The 19,300-nt window shown below is 39.9% G+C and overlaps 3 protein-coding genes across 5 annotated transcripts; all 3 read right to left on the bottom strand.

The window, feature by feature from the left end:
- Positions 1–1,645: 1,645 nt before the first annotated feature.
- LOC4335398 (short-chain dehydrogenase TIC 32, chloroplastic) lies at positions 1,646–5,701 on the bottom strand. The gene is made up of 8 exons (XM_015781205.2): positions 5,550–5,701; positions 4,856–5,087; positions 4,366–4,445; positions 3,969–4,122; positions 3,760–3,838; positions 3,269–3,353; positions 2,712–2,758; positions 1,646–2,059 (listed from the first exon to the last, which is right to left on the bottom strand). The coding sequence occupies exons 1-8, from the start codon at positions 5,656–5,658 to the stop codon at positions 1,901–1,903; spliced, it is 945 nt and encodes a 314-aa protein (XP_015636691.1). The 5' UTR covers positions 5,659–5,701; the 3' UTR covers positions 1,646–1,900.
- A 1,238-nt stretch (positions 5,702–6,939) lies between these two features.
- Positions 6,940–13,691, bottom strand: LOC9269666 (short-chain dehydrogenase TIC 32, chloroplastic). Of its 3 annotated transcripts, none has more exons than XM_015781201.3 (8): positions 13,464–13,691; positions 11,426–11,657; positions 10,802–10,881; positions 10,354–10,507; positions 10,146–10,224; positions 9,699–9,783; positions 8,971–9,017; positions 6,940–7,314 (listed from the first exon to the last, which is right to left on the bottom strand). In XM_015781201.3, exons 1-8 carry the CDS (start codon positions 13,627–13,629, stop codon positions 7,156–7,158), a joined length of 1,002 nt encoding a protein of 333 aa, XP_015636687.1. In that variant the 5' UTR covers positions 13,630–13,691; the 3' UTR covers positions 6,940–7,155. The 3 variants fall into 3 exon arrangements, with proteins under 3 accessions (XP_015636687.1, XP_066165663.1, XP_015636688.1); XM_066309566.1 differs by having other exon boundaries at positions 10,354–10,459; positions 13,464–13,675; XM_015781202.3 differs by lacking the exon at positions 6,940–7,314 and adding an exon at positions 8,619–8,756 and having other exon boundaries at positions 13,464–13,675.
- Positions 13,692–16,020: 2,329 nt separating this feature from the next.
- On the bottom strand, positions 16,021–18,103 carry LOC107280713 (serine/threonine-protein phosphatase 7 long form homolog). Its single transcript, XM_015779282.3, has 5 exons — positions 17,873–18,103; positions 17,220–17,778; positions 16,831–17,125; positions 16,651–16,749; positions 16,021–16,573 (listed from the first exon to the last, which is right to left on the bottom strand). The coding sequence occupies exons 1-5, from the start codon at positions 18,039–18,041 to the stop codon at positions 16,220–16,222; spliced, it is 1,476 nt and encodes a 491-aa protein (XP_015634768.2). The 5' UTR covers positions 18,042–18,103; the 3' UTR covers positions 16,021–16,219.
- Between the last annotated feature and the right edge of the window lie 1,197 nt (positions 18,104–19,300).

Here is a 19,300-nt window from a genome sequence, read left to right as displayed (position 1 = left end):
CATTTCTAATTTTTAGCTGCGCGCCTGCGCCAGCTTACTAGCATCCAGCTTACTAGAATCTGTTTCTTTCTTTGGCTGTGTTTAGATTGGCCCAAAGTTTAAAATTTGGTTGAAATTAGAGACGATGTGACTGAAAAATTGTATATATACGAAAGGTTTGATGTGATGGAAAGTTGGAAGTTTAGGAAAAAACTTTAGAACTAAACACACCCTTTCATCCTTTTGCTTGGCTTAGGTCTAGTTTGCAGGAGTAGGCTGGCTCGTCCTTGCTCTGCGCTTGTGCTAGGATTGTAAAACCGGATGCGCCGGTGAACTTGCTCTGGCTGTCAAGCCGTGTATTCAGACATCTGTTATGCCTTCTATAAAGTTGGGCAGTGAGCCTTTTCTCTAAAAATTATGTTTGCCAAGATTTTAGTGAAAACGGAATGTGTATTAAGGTGTTGTTTGGATCCGGGACTAAATTTTAGTCCCTGTCACATCAGATGTTTGTACACTAATTAGAAGTATTAAACGTAGACTAATGATAAAACTCATTTCATAACCCTGGACTAATTCGTGAGACGAATCTATTGAGCCTAATTAATCAATGATTAGCCTATGTGATGCTATAGTAAACATGTGCTAATTATGGATTAATTAGGCTTAAAAAATTTATCTCATGAATTAGCTTTTATTTATGCAATTAGTTTTATTATTAGGCTACGTTTAATACTTTCAATTAGTGTTCAAACATCCGATATGGCAGTGGCTTAAAATTTAGTACTGTATCCAAACGCCACCTAAACCAAGCATGCAGATCATGTAATCTTGGGCTGGATGGATGTTAACTAAAATACATTGGTTTCTACATCAAAAAGCCATACTGGTTTGGAACACTGTTCTTAAATCAGAGGTCATAAAGGTTCATTATATGCTTTAAAAAGACACTTTAAGAGAGAAACTGCCGGTTCGAAAAAAGTACAAAATGCCATAAACAGATGTGTTTATGTGGGAAATCTTCAAAGATCAAAACATGGAAAAACTAAGAAATGATTTAATCAGAAAAACTAAACTAAAATATTTTGGCATATAATATATACTTAAAAAGGAAAAAAAATTAATGTTTTACACTACTAAACTTTCATCGGAGTCCAGGAAAACGGTCTTTGAACATTGAAATCATGCACGTGTAGGAGTTACTCCCTCCATATTGAAATGTATGACGATGTTGATTTCTCAACATAGCATTCAACCATTCGTGAATGTGAGGTAATTATATATTGGGGTGTTTAGATTCAGGGGTGTATAGTTTTAAAGTGTCACATCAGATATTATATAGGGTATCACATGGGGTGTTCGGCACTAATAAAAAAACTAATTAAATAATCCGTCAGTAAACCGCGAGACAAATTTATTAAACCTAATTAATCCGTCATTAGCAAATATTTACTGTAGCACCATATTGTCAAATCATGGAGAAATTATACTTAAAGATTCGTCTCGCAAATTAGTCGCAATCTGTGCAATTAGTTATTTTTTAGCCTATATTTAATATTTTATGCAGATGTTCAAACGTTCGATGTTGGCATAAAGTTTTGGGATGGAATCTAAACAGGGCCTGTGCCAGTATTCACTGCAATGTATTACCACAAACGCTGTGAAGAAGTACAAACATATGAAGAAGTACATCCAATCAATTTATTCAAGCTTTACAAATGTGGCTGGTTCGGGCTGTCTTCCAGCAGTTTGATATCACACCTACCGAACAACTGGATAAATTTCACATCTATTAACAACATGTCCTCCATTCGCAATTTTTGTAGAAATACTTTTATCATGTTCTTCACACACTTCAGTGCCCTAACTTGATTCAGTTCGTTTCCAAAAAATAGGCTTTACACACCACTTGCAACAGTTTCTACTAATGGATTAGGTTGAGACTGAAATCCCACAATCTTTTGGCGAGGCCCATGTCGAGCGCATGAGATTTTAATTCAGTGACATTGCAGTCAACAAAGTATTTGCCAGTGACTCCAGCAACCTGAGGATGCAATGCCACATAGCACACTGTGGCTGCACCCTGCAAAAACAAACAATGCTAAGCAGTGATTATGTGTTTGGATAGTTTGCACAATTGTTTGTTGGTAATTGGATGGTTTGCACAATTAAACATGTTATGAATTACTGAATTAGTAAAATTTCAAGGAGACTTTGTCCTGGTGCCAGTTAGTTCATGGATTTAATAACATTAACTCTACAAAAAATAGTCCCTGGTAGAGTCATGGTAATATTGCAGCTCCTGTTTTTTCAGGTTGCAGGAAGATGTTGAATGATATAAGCAATAAATACATTTTTTCCATATTTATATATTTATTAGGTTAATTATTCCATGATACATCCAATTATTTAGGAGCAGTCAAAAAGTTTTAGAATGTACACTTACCACTAGTACTAGGATTAAAGTTTTAGAATTATTTTGTGTGTTTCTGTTGAATAAAATGTTTCAGAAAACATATGTAATGAAATAGACATAAATTGCATACACAATAAAATACAAATTGAATATACAATAAAATAGTGAATATAACTGTCACAAGAACATATGTAATGAAATTGACATAAATTGCATACGCAATAAAATACTTAAATTGAATATACAGTAAAAATAGTAAATACAACTCTGTCACTTTAGTCTTGTGAAAGGAACAGAAAAAAAATGATCCAAAACTTACTTGTTCAACACCTTTAACGAAAAATTTACCAAGTGTAGATAGCATACCTGAAATTAAAAAACAAGGAAGAACAATCACTGTGCATTGTTTCCAGTTCATTATTCATTCAAATAATAAAGCACAAATGTGGGGCTTTTACAATTTGCACTGGACAACCATAGTGATCTTCGATGAATGAAATATTTCTTTAATAAGGTAATGCTCTCAAGAATTTTTTGTATATGGAATGATCATGCACTTTAATGAACAAAAAAGTTCTGGAAAAACTCTTTATACAACTGGAAGAGAAGTAAATCAGATTAATAGGCTAGAAAGAAGATGTATCCATGCAATTAAGATAATAGTGATGGCAACTGAAGCCTAAACTTATGTGACTACATAGAAGAAATGGATGTCTCATAGCTGTACTATAGATGAATATGAGCACAACGAAGCAAAAACTCAACTAGCCAGAAAGATAAAAGCAAATACTGTCTGAGATTCGATGAACCATCCATGAAGATTGATTTAGCTTTATTTTGCCAAGAACTATATGCATTTGTCAGATATGCCCATACCATTTACGAAATACCAGTGACGCATAATGTTGGTGACAACAGCTCCAGGATGCAGAGAGTTGACTGTTACTTTTGCATCTTGCTCCTTTTAGCAGACAAACATTCATCATCAAGAAAATATGTGAAACTTTTTGAAATAGTAATGCGATCATTGATATCATCTATTCACAGAACAGCTCCATAACAAAAATAACAGGGCTTTGACATCCATCCTCTGCATAGCTTTGCTATTATGAGATCTATTTTGTGATAACTTCATATTACTGTCTCAGCCAAAGATCTACATGATTTAGTTAACAGCATGTCTAACATATTACAGTTAGTAATTTCAAGAAAAATAGCCTACTACAATTTCTTTTCCATTTTACAAGATTACAAAATTGTGTAATTTTGAGGACAAACAGTGTGTACAATTAAATAAACAAGAGTTAGTGTGAACCACCAGTTGTTCCAAATACGAGCTTAAAGGAAAACAAGAAGAAAAGTGGAACCTTCAGATTGCTAGATAGTAAATTGGAATGCAGTATGTTGGCAAGCTTGGATTGGCCGTAAGCGAAGATTTTGTTATACCTAGCGGGAGAGAATAAAAATAATTAATTTCGAATATGATGTTTTTGTGCAGATCTGTTTTCTTACCTTTGATCGATTGAAAAGGTAAACAAATGTAAAAAGGAGTATACGTTGGGTCAGAAAGTAATACCCAGATTCATCATTGATCTTATCAAAACGAATCCCCTCTCGATAAGGGTGCTTGTAGCTGTTAGAAGCAACTATCACAACCCTTCCTTCTATCCCACTTTCTATAGCTGTAACTTTCATCTTCTCAAGTAAAAGATCGGTCAGTAGAAAATGCCCTGCATTGCATGATTAATTGCACGATGCAGTTACACAATAATAACAGAAATTTTGCACGTTTGTAACCAAACATGGTTACAAGATCAGTCAAGTGAAATATGACCACACACAAATGTGTAAAGTACATCTGTCTTAGTAACAAATAGAAAATAAAACAATAATATTCTATGAATTTTGGCAAAACCTACTTAAAATAAAAAAGTTTTAGTATGCAGTTTAAGGGACTGTAAGAGGGGGCCTACCAAGGTGATTTGTTGAAAAATGCAGCTCAATGCCCTCCTCTGATAGCTTAAATGGTACAAACGCAATCCCTGCATTATTACTTTAAACAGAGAAGACTAAAACTATTTTCTCAAACATAAAATGGATGACGTATTCCTCGCCAAAAAAAGGCAATGTAAAAAAAGAACACTTCAACATAGATGGAATAAAAGTTTTTTAGTAGAGGTCTGATGGACTGTTTTATCTTCCAGAAAATGACTGTACTAATGACATAACCCAGTAATACATAAATACTGTCTATTAAGCATGCTTTGAGTGTCTGAATCCCAATAGCCAGCTCAAATGCTCATTCCAGTTTATTTAGCACCCAAATTCTCTATGTTGCAGAAGGTTTTGCTGCTACAATAATTCTGTAAAACAGCATAATGTTTTTTTTTTCTTTTTGCGAGGAAGCATAATGTTTTGTTCTACCAAATATTTCCAATATACATAAACATTAGATCTGCTTACACCAGGATGTTCAGAGGAAGATTCAGAGCATTGAAATTCTCCGCAAATCTCCTCACAGAAGACATCAAGCTGAGGTCAAGATCCAGCATCTCAATCTTTGCAGCCGGAAGCTGTCTCACTATCTCATCCCTCACACGCGCACCGGCAGATGAGTTCCTTACCCCCATCACAACATGCAGTCCCCGCATCGCGAGAACTCGGCATGTTTCAGCACCAATCCCACTGGAGGCACCTGCAAGAAACATCTCCAATCAGCAACTATTCCACCAGCATTTCAGGCCTTCAGTACAAAATTCGATTAACGAAGCAGGAATTGGAGCAATATGCAAGATTTACTCCTACTGCTTGCATCAGCCTGAAGAGTAAATATTGGGGAAAAATTGATTAATGGTTGGTAAAACTATAAATACATTTAGCATATAAATCATCTTTCATAATTTCCCCCCAGATTTATCTACTGCAATATGCAAGATTTTTATACACCGAACAGTAAACTTTGCCAATTTCCCCTCAAATCGAAGAGAATCACTAAATTCCTCGAGCAATTTCAGTTCAGACCAACGATTCTTGGATTCGAGCAGGGAATGTTCAGAAGAAACAGGAGTCAACCGAGAACCAGGGGACGCTATGAAGTATGAACCGAACCAAGAAACGACCAGCTGCTGGAGGAGAGATGAGAGTACAGTTCACTTGCCGGTTACGACGGCGACGAGGCCGGAACCGTCGACGGCGGCGGTGACCTCCTCCGCGGTGGACGACGGCGAGAACCCGGAGGGGCTTCGCCGCCTCAGTAGGCCCCACATTGTCTTGTGCTGCCGTGGGAAGTGGGAACAGCTTCCGGCCGGTGGCTTAAATTAAGACACTCAACTTGCTTAAATAGAACGTTTCAGCTTCCAATCAAACGTATAATACTCCTGTTTTGTAAGACGTTTCAATTTTAAATGGTTCAACTCCATAGAAGTTGACGAATGGCTATTGGTCAATTTGTAAACTCATTTGCTCCCTCCGTTTCATATAATAAGTCACTTTGATTTTTTTAAAAAAGTTAGAAGTTTAACCAAATTTACGGAAAAAATAACAAAACTTATAATGTAAGTTAGTTTTATTAAATTTATCATTAAATATATGTTGATAGGTTGTGTTGAAAATATTGCTAAACTTTTCTATAAATTTAGTCAAACCTACAATAGTTCGACGTAAAATAAAATCAAAACGACTTATAAGAGATGGTAGCATATCAAGACGGTCCAATAGGGTTCCATTATGTAGCAAATTTTATAGCAATCCAACTTTTGCTACTAAACACACATACTGCCCCTTCTGTGCATTAACCCTTTTATTAGTATGGTAAATTTTGCCAAAAATATTGTGACTTCGTGATTTTAACCTTAGGACATCATACGATGAGTTTTAGAGAAGACACTCTATAAATACGATAATTTACTCGTGTACACCACGCTGATTATTTTAGTGTATTCTTAGATACCATCTATTTTAATCGGTGAGGTCATTAATCCATTTCTTTTCTCTTCCTCCTCCTTCCCGAAGAAACAATCAGCCTCTCAAGCTAGTTCTCCCCTCCAATTTCACCGAGCCACCGCTAAAGTCATTTGCCCATCCGCCATCGTCAGCCCGCTCCAGAAGCACCATCTTGCCACCAAGGCCAGCATTGGAGACTGCAAACCCTCTTTCTCTCTCCTCAAACGCAAACGTGTTCTAATCGTTATCATTCTCCTTGTTGTTGCCATCCTCCGTAACCTGTAGATGAGTCACGTTGTGGGATATGTAGTCCTGCCGCCATCCTCGTTGTCGTTTCACGGTCAACACGTTGAGGCCCGCGCTCACTGTGCTCGTGTTGTATCAAGCTGAGGAAGAACATTGCCGGATATGCCAAGGGCAATTCTGCCTCATCATGTACAATTGTGGGCCCTCTCACGCGTTGTCAGATCGAATACATTAAAAAAAATGGCATGATATCCATGGGCTAATTACCACGTTTATAGATTGTCATGATTTCCTGTAGCAAATATTACCTATTAGTATGTGCTCCCTTCGTCCCATAAAAACCTAATGTTGAGAATGAGTTTAAACCTAATTTTTTCCTGGAAACCAAAGTTGGTCAGGAACTTATTTTCCTGTATCTGTTCTCTTCCAGCAATTATTTCAGCTTTACATTTATCATTTCTGTACAGCCAGTGCTCCATTCACAATTTATCTTTGGAGATACTTTATTTTTTCTAACTAGTTTTGGTTTATTTCCCATAGTAGACTTTACATAGCTATTGCGACAACAATTTCTATCAACGGATTTGGCTGAGACTGAAATCCCACAATCTTTTGGCGAGGTCCATGTCGAGCGCATGAGATTTCAGTTCAGTGATATTGCAGTCAGAAAAGTATTTGCCAGTGACTCCAGCAACCTGAGGATGCAATGCCACATAGCACACTGTGGCTGCACCCTGCAAAAACAAACAAGGATAAGCATTGAATGTATGAGTATGAGTGGTTTTGAGCAATTAACAGAAAAAGGTTATGAATTAGTAAATTTTTCAAGGAGATTTTGCCACTTCATAAGTTTAATATAACACCAACTCTACAAAAAGTGGTGTCTGAGTCTCCTCAATTCTCTAAGTCCTGTCTACTCTCCCTTCTCCCTCATCCCACTCCTATCCTCCGAGTGGCAGCGACGAGAGGCGAAGGCAGGGGCGGATCCAGAAAATAGAGTCATTGGGATCATTACTGAAATATGGTGGTGTCAATATATATATATAAGAGAGTAATTCTTGTTTCTAGAGTGCATTAGCAAAGAGATTAGTAAGAAGTCATTGGTGTCCGCTGACACCAATGCTTACACTATGGATCCACCACTGGGCGAAGGCACAGCTGGTTTCTAGCAGCGGCGATGGTTGCTTCGGGCTGCGGATCGATGATGACAATGGTTGCTTCGGGTGGTGGAGGTGTGTCAAGCTTCAAGTGATCGTGACGACGGAATCAATGGCGGTGGCCGCGTACAGGAGCGGCGGATCCGGCATCAAGGATCTTGGCTACGGCGGATCAGGCGCTAGCGAGCTCGGCGATGGTGGGTGTGGTGGTAGGTGATGAGGACATCACTAGCTTAGATATGGTCATGGCTACCTTAAATATTTATCAAGCAAAGGTACATGCTTTCTATGTAAGATTTACATGTCATATATTTGAACAAACACTATTATACTATGAGTCTTGCATGTGCTCGTTTGTAGAGGAACTTGCTTGGGTGAAGGAAAGGGGAGCGGACATACGGAGTGATTGAATGATCTATGAAGTTAATTGGGGACTAACCAATATCCTTCCCAAAGTTTATCCCCATGTTACCACGTCACTTTTAGTTCATAGAAGGGAATAGATGAAATTCTACATGTTTTAGATTCAGATTCGGGCCTCCTGACAGCATCAACTTCAAACGGATCCAAGCCAAGGGGGTATGCGCCCTAGAGATTCCGTTTGAAGTTGATGCTGTCAAGAGGCCCGACTTAGGTTAGAGACGTCCTAGGGATAGTCCTAGGGCGCACACCCCTTATGACGTCTCTAATCATATTTACAGAGATTCCTTCTATAAGTTGTGGGCTAAGCCCAAGGGGGTGTGTGCCCTAAGACTAACCCTAGGACATCTTCAGTCATATTTGTTCAATAGTTGTCATAGTTTAGAGTTGGATTTTGCTTAAATTATTTCTGCCATTGAAGTTTCGCCGCTAGTTTGGTTTGTGAAACCCCAACTTTAAAATCTTAATCATTCATCTACATATTAAGTTGCAATCTACCTTGTTCTTGCTTATGTTCTTCGATTCGTATGCAGGGATTAGCCTTCTCGGCGAGGTCAATCGGGTTTTCGACAGGATTGATAACAAGAGGAAGTGTGGTGCTGCGATTGCAGGGTTCGGATCATGTTAATTGGTTTGTCGTTTGTAAAATCATTTATGTAGTGCAATAAAAATGTTGGCAAAAAAATATGTGTTACCTATCAAGTAAACACATGGACTTAGATTGCATATAAAATACATATAATGCATATAACATAAAACAGAACTCTGTTACTTTTATCTTGTGAAAGGAACAAAGAATGTTCTAAAACTTACTTGTTCAACACCTTTAACAAAATATTTACCAATAGCACGGATAGCACCTGAAATAATAAAAAAGAAGGAAGAGGAAGAATATAACTTTCTATCTGCAGTAGAAAAAAAATGCATTTCATTCTCTCAAACTATTTCATTGGAGCAGTTAACCCTGAACTAGTAGAAACAGTGCACCATACGGTATTTCTCTTTTTTCTCTCTATGTAAATCGTATTTTGCGCCAAAAAAATGGTAGTGTTGATAGATGAAGTATAACCTACCTCTCCATTTTTTTCTGAAATTTTTAATCACTGCTGTTTACAGAGATTGGAAGCAGTAAGTTGACTTAAACATCGAAGTCTTAAATTTTAAGCAAATTGTCATATTTTTTAAAAACTTTGTTAATGGTGTCATGTATGGCTTAAAAAATTTTAACTTACAATAAGACTTGCGTAAAGAAAAACAAATAAGGGAGATGCTATTGAGGATTAAAGTGAACCAAATTAGCCAAAAAATAGTTCAGGGGTTAGCAATCTAATGGAAGAGTTTGGGAGTAGTAAAATTCCAGCCCTTGAAACCAATATGTAGAAGGAAAATGTCATGAAGCTATAAGACCTAGATTAGTTGCTAGTTAGGCACGATACATCAAACTAAACATTCTACGAGGTGAGATTCGACCAATCATTCATGAGTATTGAACTTGCTTTATTTTTCCAGTAATAACTTGCACTCGTGAGATATATTCTTACCATATAGGGGACACCAGTGGTGCAAAATGTTGGTGGCGACAGCTCCAGGATGAAGAGAGTTCACTATTACTTTTGCATCTTGTTCCTTTCAGCAGAGAAATATTTATCATCAAGGAAATCTGTGAAGCTTTTAGAAATAGTAATGCGATCACTGATATCATGTACTTAGAACAGCTCCATAAACACAAATAACAGGGCAATTGACTTCCATCCTCTGTTGGTGTTTTACCACTAGGAGGTTTATTTTTATGATAACTTCGTATTATTAATTCAGCTAAAGAGCCGCATGATTTTGTTAACAACAGAATAGTTTAACATAGTACTACCATTTTTTTATAAGATTACAGAACAGGCAAACGATGTGTGGAACAAAAAAAAATTAACTAGAGTTAGTGTGAATCAACAGGTGTTCCCAAAGTAAAGGAAAATAAAGAGAAAAGTGAGAACCTTCAAGTGGCTAGATAATAAATTAGAATGCAATATGTTGGCAAGCTTGGACTGGCCGTAAGCAAGGAATCTGTTATACCTAGCAAGAGAGAATAAAAATATATAGTTGAATGTGATGTTCTTGTACAAATTTGTTTTCTCATGTTTTATCTAGAAGGTAAATAACATGTAAAAAAGAGGCAAAATGTGTTGTGTCGCAAAGTAATACCCAGATTCATCATTGATCTTATCAAAACAAATCCCCCCTGGATAAGAGAGACTGTAGCTGACAGAAGCAACTATCACAACCCTTCCTTCTTTGCCACTTTCTATAGCTGTAACTTTCATCTTCTCGATTAAAAGATCAGTCAGTAGAAAATGCCCTGCATGGCATTATTAACTCAAGAATGCAATCATACAACAAAAGCAGATGTTTTCCACATAAGTAACCAAAAATGGGTGTAAGATGAGTAGTCCAGCCAAATAGGCAAATATGATGAGGTACAAGTGAAATTATGTAAAGTATGTACTGTTTTGGTAAACATGCAAGTCCATGGATTGAAATAAACTGAAACTCTAATATTCTACAGTATAAATTTAGTTTCATGTTTTAGCAAAACCTTCTTGCGATCAAAAGTTTCAGTTTGGAGTTTAAGGACTGTAAAAGTGGATCATACCGATGTGATTCGTTGCAAAATGCAGCTCAATGTCATCCTCTGAAAGCTTGAAGGGCACAAAACAAACCCCTGCATTATTTCTTTAAACAGAGCAGAATAAAATTGTTTAGTCAAAGATAGGGCAATATGTAAAAAGATAAAGATAAAACATATTCAGTAGAGATGGAATAGAGTTTTTTAGTGGAGGTTTCAAAGTCACTTTTACCTTCCAGTTATACTGTCCTAATGCTCAACCTAGCTAAACATCAATATTGACAATTAATCTTGCTTACAGAGTATTTTAATATTATTCAATATCTCAAACTCTCAATAGCCAGATCGATTGCTCAATCCAGTTTGTTCGGCACCAAAATCCCTACATTGCAGATTATGTTGTTGCAATTATAGTTCTGTAAAATGCGCAATGTTTCTTTCTACCAAAACATGCCAATGTAGCCAATTTAGTACTATTCCCTCCGTTTCATAATATAAAACTTTCTAGCATTATCCACATTCATATAGTTGTTAATGAATTTAGGCACATATATATGTTTAGATTCATTAACATCTATATGAATGTGGGCAATGGTAGAATGACTTATATTATGAAACGGAGGAAGTACATCCAAACATAGATTTGCTTACATCAAAATGTTCAAAGGAAGGTTCAAAGCTTTGAAAATCTCTGCAAATCTCCTCACGGATGACATCGAGCTAAGGTCAAGATTAAGAATCTCCATCTTTGCAGACGGAACTTGTTTCAATATCTCATCCCTCACGCGTGCACCGGCAGATAAATTCCTAACCCCCATAACAACATACACACCCCGCATCACCAGGACTCGGCATGTTTCAGCCCCAATCCCACTGGAGGCACCTGCAAGAAACATATCCATCAGCAATGATGCCAACAGTAATTCAGGTCTGCAATACAATTTGATTAGGATTTTTTTTATGGCGCATTAAATTACTGTGCATCATCCATCACCCATTGACCAAAGGGATTAATGTTGCATTTACATCATGGATGGTAAAATATCATATATTTTTTTACTATTTAAATTCTACCAAAGGCAATTATTGTAGTCCAAATTTTCCTTAACTAATTTGACATTCAGGTTTCTAATACTATAAAAATACAAAAATCATGTTCCAAATTGAATAAAAATTTCCATAGCGGAAAAATTGAACATGGAAGGTTCGGTTTATAACAAAAGTTAAAATAAATTACTTTTAATTGTATATAGTTCCGGAATAGTTGTTTGATTTTTATCAAAATTCAGATGATTATGCAAAGCGATACTCTTAAATCTTCATAATCAATCTCTAGAAAAATTTCAGTGCCCAAATTATATTTTGAACAACAAAGCTTTGGTTTATAACGAAACTTTGATTTAAATATTTTTTTTGCTTTTTTTTCAAATTAGGATGATTATGTAAAGACATATATAGCTTTAAATCTTCAAAATAGATACTTTTAGAAGTTCAAAACGAATTGTGAAAATCTTGAATGAGAATTTTCAAATCCGCATAATTCAAATTCGACACTAGAATATTAATGCTAAGATTGACTAGAAAAAAAATCCATTTGAATGGATATCAAAATTCTAGTATTTATAATCTGAATCATATTTTAATTTTATGTCTCCTATTTGGAATCAACGATTTTTAAGTCATTCATTTATCTCTTTTGTAAAGTATAATATTTGTTTTGCACATTCATTCTGTGCATTAGAATTCCTTGCAACCACTATTAAAATTCTCTGATGGTTAAATTTTGGAAAATATTCTATGGGTACTAACGTTTTCCTTTTGTTATGTATTTTATTAAATTAGGATGTGAAAATATATTTGTTAATAGATAAAGGAAATAAAAAGTAACGGCTAAGATTTCTTTATACTGTATCAGTCCCAAAATCAGCATGCATGAAGAGCAAATAAAACCAAGTGTCTCTGATTAATAGAAAATAAATATTGGTGAAACAGAAGATAATATATTTTCTAAAAAAACACGGTATAAACGAAGGCGCTTACAACACATACATTTACCCTTGAAAACTCACACACTATCTTTATGAGCATCTCTGGGAGACTTGGTCATCATATCTTGAGATTGACGAAGTCACCACGGGAATCCCGTTATCGATGGATACGTCGCTTACCACTGAAGAACAGATAGCCGTAAATCTGAGCATGCATATCAAGTTTAGGACATGAACCCGAGTGGGCTAGTTCCACCACAAGTAACCTAATTAAGGTACGATCACCTCGCAATAGGTAACAAATATCGAATGAATGGAATTTCTTTAATTTATAGAGCAAGAGCAGGTAAGATAATAGAAGTAGCAATTATCACAAGCTAGAAATAAATTTATTTTGGAACGGAGGAAGTGGCTCGATTGATTAGTTAAGGACGACCTGGAGCAATACACAATATATTCACTAATAGATGAATTAGTTAGCATGCTCCAATAGATTGATTAGTTAAGGACCACTTTGCATGCTCTAATAGATGAATCACTTGGAGAAATACACTAATAGATTGATTAGTTAAGGACCACTTTGCAAGCTGATGAATTACTTAGCTACCAAACCAAAAAAACAGAAATTCTACGAGCAAAGCCATGTTTCAGAGGAGTCAATCAACCAAGAATCAGGGGATGAGAGTACAGTTGAGGCTTACCGGTGATGAGGGCGACGAGGCCCGAGCCGTCGATGCCGGCGGTGACCTCCTCGGCGGTGGACGACGACGAGAACCCGGAGGAGCTGCTCCGCCTCAGCAGGCCCCACATGGCGTGCGGTCTTTGAGTTTTTCGCCGGCGTTTAATAGTTTTGGTGCCGGAAGTCATGAAGAAGAGGCCTTTCAGCTACCAATCTCAACACACCGCTCCTGCTCATCTACGATTTTTATAAGCCACATATTTTAATTTCTAATTATATACTCCCTCTGTCCCAAAAAGAATCAACATTGTTCTAGCTTGATTCTTTTTGAGAAATGTTGATTCTTTTTGGGACGGAGAAAGTAGGTGTAAGGTTAGTAGTAATATAAATGCATTTATTATACCAAAATACACTGGTGACTTGGACTGCGGTGTCACTTAGGTTCATCAACTTATAAATCGCAAGTCAAGGTCCACGATCTTGTTCAATGTACCAACTGTGGTCCAAACTACCTTTAATCAAAGGTACTGCCGTGGTTGTCAACGGAGAAAAACATTTTGCATTCAGTCCACACCATAAATAACCGTGGCAACAAATTTGTATTTAGCCCCTTTTGTATGCCTAAATCGATTCCACCAATTCGGTTCCCCGCCTCCCTGAAGTAGGGAGTAATGATTAGAGCAGTGGTGATTATTGATAGTCGAAGGTTCTCGGATCAAAAAAGAGTAGGAGAGGGTGATCTCATGAGTCCAGTACGGACCTCATCTTCGTGAAGAAGATACCACACCACAACAGTTGTGCCACCTTCCTCTCTCTAGTACACCCTACTCTCGTCGCACTTTGTGCCACCCTAGCCATTGCCGCTTTCCCCTTCCTAATTCAAAAGAGGAGAAGAGAGAGGAAAACTTTGGGTTGAGGATGAACTTGAAGCGAATGGATTAAATGCATATTTGTTTCTACAGTAGGTTTTGAACAGGGGTAAATAGAAAAGGCTTGACCTATTAAAGGTGATTTCAACCTCGAGTCGTATATTAAACTAAAATTACAGATCTAGATATATGATTTACAAGTTGATCGATTACATTAGTGACACAGCGGTCTTAAATTGGCCATGTCTTTTACTCTAAGTTTTAATGAACTTAGCGTTTGCTAAGAAAACAAGTAAAAGAATCTATAATATTCTTCAAAAATCAATTTTTCAAATTTATAATCATCTTTTGTTTCGAAGTGGAAGCTTTACTATATAGGCACCAAATAAAAGGAACACATGATCTCTACTAAGATGGAGATTGGTCCCTCCACCCACCGCTCACATCACTCCATCGTAAAACCGTATAACTTTTATTTAAGCATCGATAATCATTTAAGCACAATGTCAGCGCCAGTCCCGTTGGCGCTGACACGGCCAACCTCAGCGCCAATGCGCTTGGTGCTGAGCTGACGGCCTAATTTTGGTTGAAGTTTTTGGCAGGGGTTAGTTTCGAAATAAGTTTTTGAAAAGGGTCAATTTGTCCTTGTATAGCTAGCATTTATAATATATGTAAGGACATATTATGCGTGATAGGAAAATACTTTCATGAACTCAGCGCGTATCAATTCCTGATTGGACAAGATTAGGAGCTTAAGCATGTAGTTGGAAGATAAATTAATTAATGATGGTTCGTTGGAACTTGGAAGGTGGAGTAGTCAAGAAAAATGTTTACATTTGTGTAGGAATTTTAAACCGTTTTTTTGACAAATTGACCCTTTTGGAAAACTTATTTCGAAACTAACCACTGCCAAAAACTTCAACCAAAAATAGGCCGTCGCCTCAGCGCCAAACACATTGGCGCTGACGTTGGCTGTGTCAGCGCCAACGGGACTGGCGCTGACATTGTGCCACCGTGGCGGCCGGGCCGATCCCCAGCTGACGTGGCAGCTACCTCAGCGCCAACCGGACTGGCGCTGAGGTGGGACTTGGCCGCAACCCCCAAGGCCCAGACCAGCAAGCCTGCTGGTTCGCTTGCGGGCTGGGACCTCAGCGCCAGCCATAATGGCGCTGACCGTGGGACACTCAGCGCCAACCGGACTGGCGCTGAGGTGGGACTTGGCCGCAACCCCCAAGGCCCAGACCAGCAAGCCTTCTGGATGGCTTGCGGGCTGGGACCTCAGCGCCAGCCATAATGGCGCTGACCGTGGGACACTCAGCGCCAGCCCACCTGGCGCTGAGGTGGGACTTGGCCGCAACCCCCAAGGCCCAGACCAGCAAGCCTGCTGGTTCGCTTGCGGGCTGGGACCTCAGCGCCAGCCATAATGGCGCTGACCGTGGGACACTCAGCGCCAGCCCACCTGGCGCTGAGGTGGGACTTGGCCGTTTCGGCCATGGCCCAGCCCAGCAAGCCTTCTGGATGGCTGGGCTGGGACCTCAGCGCCAGGTGCACTGGCGCTGAGTTTGGACATGTCAGCGCCATTTAGCATGGCGTTGACGTCCCAGCCCTGCTAAACTTTAGCAAAACTTTGCACACAACACAGGCAAACATCAAATCACAGAAATTTACAGGCAGTAATATATCCAGAGAACCATACAAAACATACATCCATCCATCAATCCCAACATCATTCCATACATCCATAGAATCCATCAATACATCCATATATGAAGTCCATACATATAAGAAATAAAAACATCCCATCGATCCTCGTCTATACATCCAGTCGAGTCCATACATCCAGTCCATACATCCATCGAACCATGCATCAAGTCCATCCATCTATCCATCCATCCATTGAACCATGCACTTACCTCCTCCTACCTCTAGTGCGAGGACGAGGCACGTCGAGGGTGTACCTCCAGTCCTGCGAAGGAGCCCGCCGGCGTCGTGGTCGAGACGGGCCGGGCTGCGAGATATCCGGCTGTGACGACTCTGGTGCGTCCTCTAGCTGCGAGGGACCGAGCTCATCCGCCTCCTCTTCTCTGTCCTCATCCCCTTCTTCCTCCTCATCTCCTTCCTCCGCCTCTTTGTCTTGCTCGCCCTCCTCGTCACCCACCTCCCCTTCTTCATCCCCCTCTTGGTGGGCATGAGCATGTTCGACCATATCAGTCGACCTGCAGCCGAGCCTTGCTGCCAACTTCCGACATCGCTGCCGTAGTCTCTGCATAAAAAATAATCCATGTTAAGTTATCGCTTTTGGAAGAAAACACCGTAGTTTCATCTCTTTCCAACGATTACCTGTAGGGCGTTGCGGAGGGTGCCGCCCTCTCCTTCGGAGCCAGGAGCCGTGCCTAGCGCCACTCCCGCGTCGTTGACGGTCCGCAAGAGCTCTCGAGCCTGTAGGATTGAAATGAAGTAAGTCACAACATATATGGCATTGAAATGAAATAATATACAACATTAATGCTAGAAACTAACCACTCTGTCGCGAACAGGTCCCGTCTCGACCGTGGTACCTAGACGGGTACGAGTATCGTACTCGTTCTGCTCCTCAACATCCTCGGGGTCATCCGCTATGTCGGCTAGTGTCCAAGCCGGACGTAGGACAAGACGGTAGGTCCTGTGGAGCCACGCCAAGTACAAGTCGAACTCCGTCCCGTTGTGCTGACCCTGGTCTGGTACTCCATTCTCCTCGAACTTCTCCCATTGCGTGATATGATCCTGATGGTAGTAAGCCCAATCAGTCACCTTCTTATTCTTCCGAAGGTCCACCCTGCACGTATGCAAAATGTCCAACTCAAATATGTAGTAAATGTTGAAGTGACTGATTGGGCAAGCAAAATAAATTGTTAAGTGAAATTACTAACTTGTGTAGGTCGATACTCGTGGAGAAACGGTGCGGGATTGTTTGAAGCCTCCCGAATTGCCGCATCACGCGGTGGCACATCTGGAACTCCACTGCATAGAAGCAGATCAGTGGGCACCGTAGGGTCTTCAACGCATCCTCTATATGGCACATGGGATTCAGTTCTAGCTCAAGCACTTCCTGTGCCTGATATGGCATCCACACCACCTGCAGCAACAAAAATAAAACACATTGAAGCGACCAGGCTAGGGCAGCCGACCCCCAGCTGAAGGTACCCGCCTCGTCCCAGTCCGCGAGCAACGGCAGCCACATCCAAGAAGCCATGTCTCCACCAGAGTCAGGGAACAGAATACTGCCGAAGATGTACAGCACGTACGCCCTGCAGTATCGCTGTACTGTAGCCTCGTCTGCCTCAGCGGGACACTGACCGAAGTTGGCTCGCAACCAACTCAAAGGAACCCCTGATGTCTTCGTCTGCCTCTGACCATCAGGTGCCACTGGAGGCTCCAGACCAAGGTACTCCTCGACCCTCTCCCTCCAGTTCCCCGACGCTGTGTCACCTGTAACCGGAAATTAAATGGAATCATTAGTAATTGCAAAAAAATTAACAAATGAATACGAAGACTCGTTAGTAATTCCCTGACGCTGTGTCACCTGTGACCGCCTGACCCCGGATAGGAAGACCCAGGATCATGGCGACGTCCTCCAGAGTGACCGTCAGCTCCCCGCACGGTAGGTGGAAGGTGTGTGTCTCTGGACGCCACCGGTCCACTAGGGCCGTCAGAGCAGCGGCGTTGTACAGAGGCACCGGTCGCTGCGCCATGGTCACGAACGCCAAGAGCTTCGCCCGCCGTAGGTACGGGACGTACCGGTCGTCGAACAGTATGTGCTAACAACATGTCTAATTTTTCCAATAAATAAGTACATTACTCAAATACTACACATTATTGATAAAAAAAAACTCTACTCCTACAAATTACCTACCCTTCACCACACATCAACCCCTTTCAAACCCTCTCAATCACCACAAATCCATCCCACATCCTAGGCCATCACCACACATCCATCTCCCATCAAACCCTAGTGCATCACCAAACATCCATCCCAAATATATTTTGTCAAATGTATCAATAACAACCAAATGGATAAAGATATGCCACCTCCACACTTCATCCCCACCCATATTATCCATCTAATAATCCATCCTTAGCCAACTATTATCAAACCACGTCTACAACTAAAACAATGCAAAATATCCAATAAAACTTTGGGGAACTTAGGGTTTATAGAGGGGTTTACCTTCTCTTCCGATCCCAAACTCAATGCCGCACAAATCACCTTCGATTAGAGAGGTTTTTGGGGGAGATTGGACGAGGAGAACGTGGTGGCGACCGAACCCTAGGCGGGCGGCTGGGGAAAAAACGGAGGAAGAACTGGCTGGGGCGGCCTCGGCCGGGCTCTAAGTAGCCAAGGTCAGCGCCAACTTACTTGGCGCTGAGGTTGGGCACCTCAGCGCCGAAGCGGTTGGCGCTGAGGTAGCTGCCACGTCAGCTAGGGGATCGGCCCGGCCGCCACGGTGGCACAATGTCAGCGCCAGTCCCGTTGGCGCTGACACGGCCAACCTCAGCGCCAATGCGCTTGGCGCTGAGCCGACGGCCTAATTTTGGTTGAAGTTTTTGGCAGGGGTTAGTTTCGAAATAAGTTTTTGAAAAGGGTCAATTTGTCCTTGTATAGCTAGCATTTATAATATATGTAAGGACATATTATGCGTGATAGGAAAATACTTTCATGAACTCAGCGCGTATCAATTCCTGATTGGACAAGATTAGGAGCTTAAGCATGTAGTTGGAAGATAAATTAATTAATGATGGTTCGTTGGAACTTGGAAGGTGGAGTAGTCAAGAAAAATGTTTACATTTGTGTAGGAATTTTAAACGCCACGAATACAAATAAATGTTGATGGAGGGAGCATTGACTTTCCATTTTTAAGTAAGAGATGTCATTTTTATGTTTATAAGGATGTCACATAAACAATAAGATATTTAAATAATAATTGAAATAGCTTGTACGTAGTTTTATTTT

Source organism: Oryza sativa, chromosome 4, assembly GCF_034140825.1.
Source record: "Oryza sativa Japonica Group chromosome 4, ASM3414082v1".
Classification (NCBI taxonomy): domain Eukaryota; kingdom Viridiplantae; phylum Streptophyta; class Magnoliopsida; order Poales; family Poaceae; genus Oryza; species Oryza sativa.
The sequence above is the reverse complement of the archived record's forward strand: the minus strand, read 5'-3'. Positions and strand labels throughout refer to the sequence as shown.